Below are 15,051 nucleotides of genomic sequence, written 5' to 3'. Positions count from 1 at the left end.
TATATATATAAGTAAATAGTGTGAAAAATACTGTGTTTTTTTACACGCGAAACATGAACACATGTTATATTGCACACTGTAAACACAATCAAAGCTTCAAAAAAACACGAAGAACGGGACCTTTAAACACTATCAACGGCATCTGACGTGTTACCAGTGAATATCATTTTGACTGTTTCACATTTGTTAAATGAATATTTGAATAAAAAGAATGCAAAACCTCACACGTCAAGTAATGTAATGCATGTCTCAATTGTGTGTCATGGGGCGGCTGAATGACCTCCTTGCTTTGGCTATTTGCCCTACTGAAGCAGTTATAAATGGTGTCAGAAGATTTTGGAGAATGAGTGAAATAGCTCACATAATGACGACTGAAATGCCGGATTTTTCCATACACAGCCGTGGGTGAAACATTCAAAAAACAGTTTGTGGAAACCCCAGACACCCTTCCAAAAGTATAACCACAAAACAAAACAAAATGTGATTTTAATGCTGTCATTTACATCCAACCCAGAACATTATTTCATATAATGAGATTGTGACACTCAGTAGTATATTTAATGTGGCTATCGTATTGTTCTTGATACTGTTGTCTTATTGTTTTGTAATTTTTTTCGTCTTACAGATGAACTTGCGGTCCGTATTTACTGCCGAGCAACAGCGGATCCTGGAACGCTACTATGAGAACGGCATGACCAATCAGAGCAAGAGCTGCTTCCAGCTCATCCTACAGTGCGCTCAAGAGACCAAACTTGACTTCAGCGTTGTTAGAGTAAGCCTGGAAACATTATTTTCATAATGTGATTTAGAGCTGCAACTAACGATTATTTTTTCTGTCGACTAATCTAACGATTATTTTTTCGATTAGTCGACTAATCTAACGATTATTTTTCCAGATTAATCTTATGATTCTTTTTTAATGATTATTGTACTTCAAAGAGGGTAGTGAATTTGTATATTATTTTAACATGAAATCAATGAATGATGACAATATTAATTGTATTTCAGGAAGGGTAGTGTACATAGTATGCCATTTTATAATGAAATATATGAACACAAGAAGCTTTTTAAACATAATATATAATGATACTATTCATCATAAAATGTATACAGAGTAGGCCTAATTAGGAAAAGTTGTTTACTATAGTAGTTGAGTATGATTTACTTATTGATTTGTGTCAATAGTAAACGAAAATGCACTTGTATTTATCTGCAAAAGGTTCACATTCAGGAGCTTTCAGCATAGTGTTAATGTATAACTAGTCGTCTATTTTGAAGATACATGTGCATAAACAACGACTAAAGCTGCCAGAAGTTTTTGCCCAAACTTCAAAGACACATTTAAATGATTAAAGCTAGAGGCATATCTTTACTTTAATGTTACTTTAATCATGTAAACTACCTATGTACAACAAGTTATTATGCATATGTGTTTGGGACAGAGCGGAACCAGGTCGCATTTACAGCAGATATATGCAGCCCATAATAAATAAAAGCACGAGACGTACTGGCATAAGAGGAGAACCCAGGAAAATGTGACCGTCTGTTGCAATACACGCGCCACGGTTCAGCTGCGCGAGAGAACCATGGAGAGAACACTGGCAGCAGGGTTGCCAGGTTTACACAACAAAACCCACCCATTCGTTACTCAAAACTAGCCTAATCGCGTTTCGGGGAGGTTCTCTGGTAAACATCGCGTTCGGGGGGTTAAATATGTGTGTTTTTTTGCTTCAACCCACGGACATGAGACACAGCCCGCGGCAACAGTGTAGAAGTAGCCCAATTCCACGGAAAAAAGCGGACTTGGCAACACTGACTGCAGTGTGAAACCGGCGTTACAGAGCGAACAAAGCACAGTTTTATTCGGCTTCTGTTTAAAGTACTCCCACACTTTTGAATGTCGCGGTCTGTCTTTATATGATAAATGATCATTTTCACTATGCCCGGGAGCAGAAGCTGCCATTATTCTAGATCTTCTGTTCCATTCTAGAACGTAAATAATGTGCCGCCGACGCGTCGACGCATTTCACGCACGTCGACGTATTTCCGTAGTCGACGTCGTCGACGACGTCGACGCGTCGTTGCAGCCCTATGTGATTTCCCCCTCACTTTCAATTCTTTTACTTCAAGGAAAGGTTAGATTTTTGAAGGAAAGATCAAAATGATAAACAATGCAGATTTATTTCGACAGCCATCTTTGATCATATTTACCAGGAGTGCCAATAATTCTGACCACAACTGTATAGGGTTATATTTTATGATTTTTTATTTATATATATTTTTTTTCATGTATATAAATATATACATGAATGTGTGTGTATTTATATATAAATAATAATTAACAGAGTACACACACATATATTATGTAAACACAAACTTTTATTTTGGATGCGATTAATCGCGATTAATCTTTTGACAGCCCTAATTATAATATTATTCTAGGCGTTTTTGAGTGAAAACAGGTGTATTTTATTTACTGACAATGTAGATGTGTCCCAAAAATTTCAGGGAGTAAAGTAAATAGAAAGATTGTTATATAATAACAGAACACTGAAACGGTGTAAAACACAAACTGCATACAAATAGAGAAATATACTGACTTTTGTGTGCTGTGCTCTGTGAGAGAGTGCTCTGCATGCGTTTATTTCGGCTTATTTTCATGCACGCAAATACACACCCACTCTCACGTTGTGTCAGAGAAACATGTGATTGGGTGTTCAAAAGACCAAACACTATGTTTATTGGTTGAGTTAATGACAGTCTCAACGAATCTGGTTTCATAGAGAGAATTATGTGGCGTGTGAGCAGTGAGTCGTGTTTGCAGTCCAAATATCTCAATATGAGAGGCAACGAGAAACGTAAAGACATGAAATAAAACCTCATCATGTTTTAAAGAAGAGTGTCTTGATTAAGTGGTGGAAATAACAGATGATGGTAACAAAACACACATTTACAGTTACACCCACCACAAGTGTAGCGTGCAAACTCTAAACACCTCAGTAACACACATCAGTTTATATAGATGTGTGTGTGGGGTTTGGGTTTCAGGGATGTTTAGATAACCATGAAAGAGTTCACGTTCCCTTGAACATATTTAGCTATTAGATCTATTTAATTACTTCAGTATGTTTTTTTTTTTATTACAAATTGAAGCATTTAAATAATAAAATTAAATAATTCAGTTTAAATACTTCAATGAGTTTTTATATTATATTATAGGCTGTTATAATTATATTATATTGTAAGCCTAATAAAGAATTGAACTCACAAGGGGATTGTTTAGGAATCCTTGCCATTAAAAAGTAAAAAAAACTATAAAAAAAACAGACCCAAATCAAAAATCAAAAACCAAATCTTGGAAATTCATAAGCAATAAACAAACATTTAAGTTTCATGGTTTAATGCTGCCTGTCGCCAATAAAAACAATCTCAGTGTAACTGCTTAATTGTTTCAATATTATTACAAAGAATTAAACTGTTTTGGGGGAAGTGGGGAAAAATAGTATTTCTTGGTAAAGAAGATGTAATTTTAAAAAAAGTGCTTAATTTAGTGACTTCTGAATTTACAGCTTAAAAAAAAAGATTTACCCCCGGTTTCACAGACAATGCTTAAGCTAATCCTAGACTAAAATACATGTTTGAGCTATTTTAACTGAAAGAATCTTGCACTGACAAATCTTAAAATATGTCAGTGGCATTGTTTTGTCTCAAGATGCACACCAGTAATGTTTTTTACTTGGGCATGTTTATAAAAGTTACTTAAATGTCCTAATTGAACTAAGGCCTAATCCTGGCTTAGTCTAAGCCCTGTCTGTGAAACCGGGCCTTAATATATCACTAAGTTACATCAAGGGTTAAATAAAATAGAAATGGCATTTTTTGTGTGTTTTCACCACTTTTTGTGTGTGCGTTTACATGCGCTGTACAGGTCTGGTATAAAGAATGCTTTTGCTCAGGTGAGCAAAATGTCCGCCCAATAGAGAGAAGTTTTGCTCAGCGAGAAGAGAAATTAGAGGGAACATTGCCGACCGCGATACCAAGTCTGTGCTGAAATGTTAAAAATGTGACGCTTTGAGCGCTGTTGAGCTGGAATCATAAACACCTCTGACTGGCCATTGTGCTCATGCGTTCATCAGATGTGTCTGTGATTGGCTACAATGATCAACACACGAGTGTTTTGAAAGCGGGAACGTCTGAAAGCACAAGCAGGCGTCGACCAGCGGACCGGTAGGCTGATAGACGCCTGCATCCAAACACTCCTGTGTGTATCTGTGTAAGCGCTCTGTGAAAAGCTTCATTGATGTATATTTATAACATGTTTGTGAAGCGTTGATCATTGTAGCCAATCACAGACACATCCGATGAGCGCGTGAGCACAGTGGCCAGTCAGAGCTGTTTCCGATTCCACCTCAAAGAGTCACATTTTTAACATTTCAGTACCGACTTGGTATCGCGGTCGGTACTTTTGCATTGCAAAAAATGCTTTTCTTTCTTAGTATTTTTGTCTTGTTTTCAGTCCAAATATCTAAAAAAATCTTACATTAAGAAGCATTTACAAGACAAGCAAAAGTTTTTGTCTTGTTTTGGGGAAAAATAACACAAAATTAAGGGAGTTTTTGCTTAAAATAAGCAAAATAATCTGCCAATGGGGTAAACTATATAATCTTGTTTTCTGTTTGAATTAAGATTATTTTGTTTACCCCATTGGCAGATTATTTTGCGTATTTTAAGCAAAAACTCCCTTAATTTTGAGTTATTTTTCCCCAAAACAAGACAAAAACTTTTATTTGTCTTGTAAATGCTTCTTAAAGGATTAGTTCACTTTTAAATAAGCTTTTGCTGATGATTTACTCACCCCCATGTCATCCAGGATGTCCATGTCTTTCTTTCTAAAGTCGAAAAGAAATTAAGCTTTTTGATGAAAACATTCCAGGATATTTCTCCATATAATGGACTTCAATGGGCTCCAAAACGGTTCACGGTCCAAATGACAGTTTCAGTGCAGCTTCAAAGGGCTTTAAACGATACCAGACGATGAATAATGGTCTTATCTAGCCAAACCATCAGTTTCTGTGAGAAAACGAGCAGTATTTATGCTATTATTTTACCTCTTATCAGACGAACATGATCATCTCTGAGCTCCGCCATAACTTCCGGAGAGTGAGGTCAAAATATAGATGTATACGTAGATGCCTCATTAGTGCCTGCACGGATCAGTAGAATGAGGCATCTACTATCGATATATCTATGACCAGGCTCATATTTGACCTCACTTAGCGGAAGTTATGGCGGAGCTCAGAGATGATCATGTTCGTCTGATAAGAGGTAAAATAATAGCATAAATACTGCTGGGTTTCTCGCAGAAACTGATCTTTTTGCTAGATAAGACCCTTATTCATCATCTGGTGTCGTTTAAAACCCTTTGAAGCTGCACTGAAACTGTCATTTGGACCGTGAACCGTTTGGGGCCCATTGAAGTCCATTATATGGAGAAAAACCCTGGAATGCTTTCATCAAAAAGCTTAATTTCTTTTCGACTTTAGAAAGAAAGACATGGACATCCTGGATGACATGGGGGTGAGTAAATCATCAGCAAAAGTTTATCTAAAAGTGAACTAATCCTTTTAAGGTAAGATTTTTTAGATATTTGGACTGAAAACAATACAAAAATACTAAGAAAGAAAAGCATTTTTTGCGGTGTGACAACACTACTGTCCATCACGGTTATTTATGTGTCATTTTGGAGCTCGGCAGCACTTTAATTTGATTGGAAAAGTGCAGCAGGAGCGTTCCTCAAATTCTCTGGTGGAATAATTTGCCTTTCCCAAACCTGCATGTCTCTACTTTTGTCTTTTTTAGACGTGGGTGGGAAACAAGCGACGGAAGCTGGCATCCAGGGTGGACCAGAATGGCGCAGCTGTTCAAGTTCTGTCCCATCAGCACGTTCCCTGCGGAGCTCCCGGGGCGTTCGTGGCCGGATCGGTGCTGACGGCGGAGATGGCGGCCATGCGGAGCATTCAGCGCGGCCCCTCGGTGACCCACCTCCTCCCTCCGCAGGCCTCATCCTCCTCATCCTCCTCTTCTCCATCATCTTCCTCCCCGCTCAGTGGCCACAGTGATGTGATTTTGACGGGCATTTACGCCAGCTGCTTTGATGCTCACAATAGGACAGGGATGTCGCACACAGAGATGGACGATCGCACAGCCGGCATTCAGCGGAAAGTCCCCGTCATCCCCAGCTCCAGCGCACTTAAACCCTTAAGCTCCAGAGACTCTGCTGTAATCGCTCCCAGTTGGGTCAAGCAGTGCGTAACGTCCCAGCATCCGCCATGGCCTCATACCTCACCCCAGAAAACGCCGGTGGCTCACAGCGGCCCAGCGGGCGGTGGCGCTCAGATTCAGCACGTCTTCACCCTGGCCGGATTAGGGGAGCTGTCCCAGCGGCCTCTCCCAGGAGGCGCTCCAGACCCAGCGGTGAGAAAAGCGAGGCCGGTGGACGCGTCAGAGATCTTCTCCATTGCGATGGAAACGGCTGATGCTGATGATGAGTACGCCAGAGAGGAAGAGCTGGCAAACATGGCGGTGCAGATGCACTGCAGCAAAGCCTCGGTGGACGGTGGGCGGAGCTCCAGCGCTGGGTCCTCCTCTTTGATTGACAGCCCGGGACTAACAGAGAGAAGCTGTGCGCTTAACCTCTCAAACGCCGCTCTCTTTGGAGAGAAGGGATGTCAAACCGGCAGCTCCTTACTGATCAGAGCGTCCTCCCCCAGCACCTTCCCGCTATCTTCCAGAATCCCCTGTTTCAAGGTATGCCACTTTTCACCAAAGCCAATATATCGGCCGATATTTGCCATTTTTTTCATATCGAATGCGCATTTATATCATTTAAACAAATCTTTAGCCTTATTCGCACGGGATTAGTATTATCTGGGGACCTCGTGTGATTTATAAATAGCTCCCCCACATCTGAATTTTGCATGGCGCATTGGCACGGGATAAGCAAGCCTCTGATTTTACTCAAATTTAGGCTTCTGACTATCTCCCGGATATGTTGTCAAGACTTGTAAATGTTTTTTCGTTATAGATATAGCTGAATGAAATTATATCGATATAATTGTGATTAGTGTTAGACCGATATATCGGGCCGATATTTGCGTTTGATATTTTTATGTGTATCGGCATTATTTACAGACAGGCGTCCACAGGGCAGCTCTCACCGTCTTCAAACTGTCTCGCTCTCCCTCGCGCATATTAATCAAAATTAATTGAGAATTGACACGATGGTAAAAGGTCGAAAGACTGAAGTTTCACGTGGAGCATTGGGAGATTTTTTCCTGAATTACCGCTGGTGTTGCTCTACAAGAGATTTAGTTCAGTGCACCTACACTCTAAAAAATGCTGGGTTAAAAATAACCCAAGTTTGGTTGAAAATGGACTAACCCATCAATTGGGTTGTTTAAGCAAACATTTAACCCAACCGCTGGGTCAAAACAACCCAATTGTTGGGTTAGTCCATATTCAACCCAACTTGGGTTATTTTTAACCCAGCATTTTTTAGAGTGTAACCATTAAATGACTAGGTTGTAAATAGTTAAAATGAAGTATAGTACAGTCAGTGTGCACTTTATTATGCTGCTTGCTTGTTGATACTGTGTGCAATAGTGTAATTATTTTATTTATGCTTAAATATTTATTTTCAGAATTTATTTTCACCACTGAACTCTTTTTTTTTTCTTGTTCTACCTCACCTGTTAAATATTGTTTTTTTTTAGTTCAATAAATGTTCCTTTTTTAAATTGTAAATTTTAAATTGTGATCATCCTGATCATTGTGTTTTTTATGATGTAAATTGAGGGAGCAAAAGCAGTATCGGCTCCAAATATCGGCTCAAGAATATCGGCAGCCCGTATCGCTCATCGGCTAAGGCTGATGGAAAAAAATCGGCATCGGCACTAAAAAATACATATCGGTCGATCCCTAATTTTGATTGTTTTATAGTAGTGCTGTCAGTTAAACGCGTTATTAACGGCGTTAACGCAAACCTATTTTAACGGCGTCAATTTTTTTATCGCGAGATTAACGTTCTTTTTGGTCTAACAAACTTTGTAGTTTTTTCACATGCTGTTGCAACAACTAGTAACGTTAGAAAAACTACAACACCACTCCGGATGTAGCTAGACCGGAAACAAAACATCAGGCACGCTGCGGCTGCCCACACTTGTTTCGGCCATTAAAACAGTAGACGTGGATGGCAAGCGTGAGACGCCGAAATGAGAAACGTATTAAGCCATGGTTTAACTCAGGGGTCTTCAACTAAAAGTGCTTGTCTTGAGCGCTGCTTTCTGCTCTGATGGTGCGTAGCCTACACACCAGACGCGAATGAAGCGTTTTGCGCGAGTGATTTAAGTCAATGCAAAGACGCAAATAGACATTCTGCGGCGGTGTGCATGTCGCGTCATTCGCGTCCGGTGTGAGCGCACCATCAGTCTCTTCTTCACTGCATGCTTGACCGGATGACCGCGCGTCTGGGTCTGTAACAGTGAGCATTGCAACGTTAACTGTTTCATTATGTCAAAAGGCTTCGCGGTCCGGATGGACGCATCTCGCGGTCCGGATTCGGACCGGAGTTCACTAGTTGGCGACCCCTGGTTTAACTGCACTATAGGCGGAGTCCTAGTTTACCTTGCATGTGCACTTTGTAATTTTATTTTGTATCACCCTGTTTTGATCCCTTAGAAAGGGCTGTTGAAGGGGCTGTTTGTGCAACAAAGTATTTGTTTCACCCTTTTATTGATGGGCAGTGTTACATTGTGTGAGATTATTTGCTCCAAGTGAGAATGTTGGTGTGAAATCGAACACTAAAGTATGCCAATGTTGTTTTCAATAAAACAAACATTTGAACAAAGCAAGCCGATCCACTTTTCTATGTTGATACGAGCATTAAAATAAGAAAAAATAATGGGACAAAAAGAAATCAAGGGACATTTAGAATAAATAAAAATGTGCGATTAATTGTGATTAATTGTGAGTTAACTATGACATTAATGCGATTAATCGCGATTAAATATTTTAATCGTTTGACAGCACTATTTTATAGTAATAAAAATCATTTAGTTCAGTTAGAGAACAGACGCTACAATTTAAAAACTGAACTGAGCAATATAATAACAATATACGGCGGAAGATTCAGTTTCAAAGCTAAATGTAAAAGTGCCCATTTAAGCGAGTTTGTCATTGTACTGTTCTGTTTTTGTGTTTTTCAGTAAGAATAAGATTAAACACACCATTCAAGCAATTTACTCCCAAATTGCTCATTGTAAAGTGAAAGTAGTAGCCTATAATCCGCGCGGCCGCATGGATTTCATAACGGTGCACATTATATGCAGCCTTGCTCCATTCTTCTTGAAAGATAAAGATAGAAATGCGCACAGGAAACAAAAACCTTGCAAAAAATGATATACGATCCGCCTAATCCCGGCCAAATCACAGATGCCGATTCGCACGGGACTAATATCATCACAGGACCTCGGTGTTTGGCGAAATATGGTTGGTAATTTGCAGGGGAATATTTACTTTACATATTACAGACATGGCCGATTGGCACGGGATTAAGATCACAGACACAATTATTACAAATCACCAGAGGTCCCCAGATAATACTAATCCCGTGCGAATCAGGCCTTTGACTATCAAATAAACATTTAATTTCACAAACCTTGCAGATTTAGTTTAATCCAGCGGTCAGATATTCTGAAGAGCACATCTGTAGCCTGCATGAACTCTGCATACCCCATAATAGTCACCGTTAGTCGGCTAGAAGAGTCTTGGTCGGCCATAAATGTGCGCTATTATTAGGCACATATCTGTGTTTGTGTGGAGAGCCAAGATTATAGCCGTAATTAAACTAAACTACACCTGTTCTCTCTTCATGCGGCAGATATTCTACAGTTCCTACATGAGCGATTTATAGATTATCATGACAGAATATGCTAATCAATGACAACTAACTCCACATAACCACACAAACGTCCTGTTGCCCATGTTGTCACTTCCGACTCTGGGACAAGGTTCTTGAAGCTCCGCCCTCTTCTTGAAAGGGGGCCGGGAGCAGCAGCTCATTTGCATTTAAAGGGACACACACAAAAGCTGCACGTTTTTGCTCACCCTCAAAAACTGACCATTTTAATATGCTTTAAAAATGATCTGCAGGGTATTTTGAGCTGAAACTTCACATATACATTCATCAGAGACTTATTTTGAATCTTGAAAAGGGGGCATTAGGTGTCACGATTCACCATTGAGAGTGTATGTAAAAAATATATATTGCACAAAATGAAAACAATAATTTAAAAATTATTATGAGTGTGAATTAAAAAATTGAGAGCGCATCAAAAAAAAAACATGATTTCATCTCTTAAATGTCTTAGTCTGTGTTTTGGTCATATTTTTGACTTTTTATCTAATAATGAGGACTTATAAAATCATATTTTCAACATTTTATCTTATAATTATGGCTTAGCGTGTCATATTTTTGACTTTTTATCTACTAACGAGGACTTTTAAAATCATATTTTCAACAATTTATTTTATAATTATGACTCAGCATGTCATATTTTGACTTTTTATCTAATAATGAGGACTTTTAAAATCATATTTTCAACATTTTATCTTATAATTACGACTTAGCATGTCATATTTTGACTTTTTATCTAATAATGAGGACTTTTAAAATCATATTTTCAACAATTTATTTTATAATTACGACTCAGCATGTCATATTTTGACTTTTTATCTAATAATGAGGACTTTTAAAATCATATTTTCAACATTTTATCTTATAATTACGACTTAGCATGTCATTTTTTGACTTTTTATCTAATAATGAGGACTTTTAAAATCATATTTTCAACATTTTATCTTATAATTACGACTTAGCATGTCATTTTTTGACTTTTTATCTAATAATAAGGACTTTTAAAATCATATGTTCAACATTTTATCTTATAATTATGGCTTAGCGTGTCATATTTTTGACTTTTTATTTACTAAAGAGGATATTTAAAATCATATGTTCAACATTTTATCTTATAATTATGACTCAGCATGTCATATTTTGACTTTTTATCTAATAATGAGGACTTTTAAAATCATATTTTCAACAATTTATTTTATAATTATGACTCAGCATGTCATATTTTGACTTTTTATCTAATAATGAGGACTTTTAAAATCATATTTTCAACATTTTATCTTATAATTACGACTTAGCATGTCATTTTTTGACTTTTTATCTAATAATGAGGACTTTTAAAATCATATTTTCAACATTTTATCTTATAATTACGACTTAGCATGTCATTTTTTGACTTTTTATCTTATAATAAGGACTTTTAAAATCATATTTTCAACATTTTATCTTATAATTACGACTTAGCATGTCATTTTTTGACTTTTTATCTAATAATAAGGACTTTTAAAATCATATGTTCAACATCTTATTTTATAATTATGGCTTAGCGTGTCATATTTTTGACTTTTTATTTACTAAAGAGGATATTTAAAATCATATGTTCAACATCTTATTTTATAATTACCACTTAGCATGTCATTTTGACTTTTTATTTACTAAAGAGGACATTTAAAATCATATGTTCAACATTTTATCTTATAATTATGACTTGGCACGTCATATTTATGACTTGGCATGTCATATTTTTGACTTTTTATCTAATAATGAGGACTTTTAAAATCATATTTTCAACATTTTATCTTTTAATTACGACTTAGCATGTCATATCTTTGACTTTTTATCTAATAATGAGGACTTTTAAAATAATTTTTTCAACAAATTGCACTGGTTTCTGTATTTAATTGAATCTCAAAATAAATGTGAAAGCACTTAATTTTTTCTCTCCACTTTAATGTTTATTTTGTGCAATCATTTGTTACCATAAATTAGTTAAAAAATGACATTTGTATCAATATTTATGTCGTTACAGCATCGGTATCACAGATTATTTCTGCACAATGTCTAAATGAAAGAGACAATGTTAATTCCTGAAGGGCCACAAGAACATGTTTTCTTTGTATGTCTTCAGGTATCGAGTAACATGTCTGCTCCCTGGCTTCACAGTAACTCCCGGAAAAGAACGGTGAGTCTCTCAAATATGCTCATGCTCTTCTCTAGCACATATATATTGAGCAGAGATCATTTTACTGTCAGTTTCTGATGATGGCTTTTAATAAAAGGTGTAGTGTTTATTAAGCTGCAGGACAGGACGCAGTTTAGCGACAGAGACTTGTACACACTGAAGCGCTACTGGGATAGCGGCATGACCAGCCTGGGCTCTCTGTGCAAAGAGAAGATCTCCGCTGCAGCCAATGAACTCAGCGTGGACACCGAGATTATCAAGGTCAGGAGTCTGTGCGGAAAATTCAACATTTTCTTTCAGTAATCTAATTGGCTGATAGGCTCCCTAAGTAGTTTGTTTGTTTCTCTGGGCGAGATGCAGCAGTCGTGGACTATCGAGTAGATGCAGTATCATAAAAAGGCCAAAGGTTTTGCTCATAATTTTGCTCAAAACCTCATAATTTTATGAGAGTAATGTCACATTTTCAGAGAATAATATATATACAGGTGCTGGTCATACAATTAAAATATCATCTAAAAGTTTTATTTCACTAATTCCGTTCAAAAAGTGAAACTTGTATATTATATTCATTCATTACACACAGACTGATATATTTCAAATGTTTATTTCTTTTAATTTTGATGATTATAACTGACAACTATGGAAAATCCCAAATTCAGTATCTCAGAAAATTTGAGTATTACTTAAGACCAATACAGAGAAAGGATTTTTAGAAATCTTGGCCAGCTGAAAAGTATGAACATGAAAAGTATGAGCACGTCCAGCACTCAATACTTAGTTTGGGGCTCCTTTTGCCTGAATTACTGCAGCGATGCGGCGTCTGCATCTCCATAAAGTTGGTCAGCAGCAGGAAGCATGAAGTGCTCTAAAACTTCCTGGTATATGGCTGCGTTGACCTTGGACCGCAGAAAACACAGGCTTCTGACGCTGTCTGTTGTTCAAGAGTGGCTTGACCCAAGGAGTGCGACAGCTGAAACCCATGTCGTGCATGCGTCTGTGTGTAGAGGTTCTTGAAGCACTGACTCCAGCTGCAGTCCACTCTTCGTGAATCCCCCCCACATTTTTGAATGGGTTTTGTTTCACAATCCTCTCCAGGGTGCGGTTATCCCTAATGCTTGTACACTTTTTTTCTACCACATCTTTTCCTTCCCTTCGCCTCTCTATTAATGTGCTTGGACACAGAGCTCAGTGAACAGCCAGCCTTTTTTGCAATGACCTTTTGTGTCTTGCCCTCCTTGTGCAAGGGGTCAATGGTCGTCTTTTGGACAAGGTGTCAGGTCAGCAGTCTTCCCCATGATTGTGTAGCCAACAGAACTAGACTGAGAGACCATTAAAGGCCTTTGCAGGTGTTTTGAGTTAATTAGCTGATTAGAGTGTGGCTGAATATCTTCAGATACTGAATTTGGGATTTTCCTTTGTTGTCAGTTATAATCATCAAAATTAAAAGAAATAAACATTTGAAATATACCAGTCTGTGTGTAATGAATGAATATAATATACAAATTTCACTTTTTGAATGGAATTAGTGAAATAAATCAACTTTTGGATGATATTCTAATTATGTGACCAGCACCTGTATGTTAATGTTAGAAAATGATCATCAAGAAGTGACATGCAGAGATGATATTCTGTCAGATTTGTTTTGTGTCCAAGTTACTGCTTACTGTTTTAGTTTTTAGTTTTCCTTCACAAAAGTCATATGTTTCTGTGTTAGCATAAAGCATATTCAGGGTTCCCACTCGTCCTGGAAAACCTGGAAAATTGATGACAAATTTTCCAGTCCTGGAAAACACATGGAAAATTAGACAAAATGTAAAATGTCCTGGAAAATCTTGTTGTTGTCTGGGAAAATTCTTTAAAAAAAAGTTATTTCTTTAGCCGAGTATAAAGAGTTTATCGCTGGCCCAAACAATTAGCGCTAGTTGCAGAAAGCACATGTTCAGGAAAAAGAGTTTGATACGTGTGAGTAGTATTTTGAATAATGATGTTTAATAACTAATGCTATAACTGCTCAAATGTATGCAGTGAATGTTAACTCGTAAGCTGCTAACTAATCACATAATTTTGATATAAAGTCACATTTGTGTGTTATAAAGTCAGAATTGCAATATATAGTCAGAATCGCAATTCTGACCTTTTCTTCACAATTGACTTTTTTGCGCAGTTGCGAGTTTATATCTTGCAAGTCTGACTTCTTTTCTCAGAATTGTGAGATCTAAACTGCAATTGCAAGTTATAAAGTCCAATTCCGAGGAAAAAAGAATTGCGACAATTTTCGCGTTTATATCACAAATTTGTAAACTCGCAATTGCGAGAAAGTCAGAATAGCGAGATAAAAAGTCACAATTACCTTTTCTTTCTATTCTGTGGTGTAAACAAGCTTCCATATTCATAATGTATGATGAAGAGCTCATATTGAAAAATGCTGGATTGTTAAGTAATGGCGATAAACTGGACGGCTTTTAAAGACTTCGAAAGCAATATTTGGCATGATCCTTGTCTTTTATTCCCGCCGTAGTAAAATTGAAAATGTCCTGGAAAAGTACTGGAAAATGGTTGCTGAAAAAGAGTGGGAACCCGGATATTATAATCTCACACAATTTGTGCACACTGTTTAAAATGCCCCTATTATGCTATTTTAAAGGCTTCTAATGTTGTTTTGGAGTCTCCTACAACAGGTTTACATGCATCAAAGGTCAAAAAAACACTTAAGCTGCTTTTCCACCGTCGGGCCGAACGGTTCTCGTTGTGTAACCGCTCTATTCCCTGCCGACACAGGTCAGCTGATGCGCTTCTGGCTTCATTTTCCACTGTGGGGCTGATAATGGCCGCTCTTTGGAACGTCATACAAAAGCGTCAGTCGTTGCCTTGGCAGCACAACGGTTTACTGATGATATAG

General features: G+C 37.5%; 1 protein-coding gene across 5 annotated transcripts in view; it reads left to right on the top strand.

Annotated features, from left to right (window-relative positions):
• Nucleotides 1–15,051, top strand: part of hdx (highly divergent homeobox) — a 38,089-nt gene that overhangs the window by 13,765 nt on the left and 9,273 nt on the right. For 2 of the 5 annotated variants that reach the window (XM_079838449.1, XM_079838448.1), the window contains exons 3-6: nucleotides 626–772; nucleotides 5,860–6,807; nucleotides 12,099–12,152; nucleotides 12,267–12,413. In XM_079838449.1, the coding sequence (XP_079694575.1) occupies nucleotides 626–772; nucleotides 5,860–6,807; nucleotides 12,099–12,152; nucleotides 12,267–12,413 (1,296 nt within the window). The remainder of the gene's footprint in view (nucleotides 1–625; nucleotides 773–5,859; nucleotides 6,808–12,098; nucleotides 12,153–12,266; nucleotides 12,414–15,051) is intronic. The other 3 variants (XM_079838452.1, XM_079838451.1, XM_079838450.1) reach the window with 2 other exon arrangements.

The sequence above is a fragment of the Gobio gobio genome (assembly GCF_949357685.1).
Source record: "Gobio gobio genome assembly, chromosome: 16".
Lineage (NCBI taxonomy): Eukaryota > Metazoa > Chordata > Actinopteri > Cypriniformes > Gobionidae > Gobio > Gobio gobio.
Note: the sequence above shows the minus strand (reverse complement) of the source record. Positions and strands in the feature narration are given on the sequence as shown.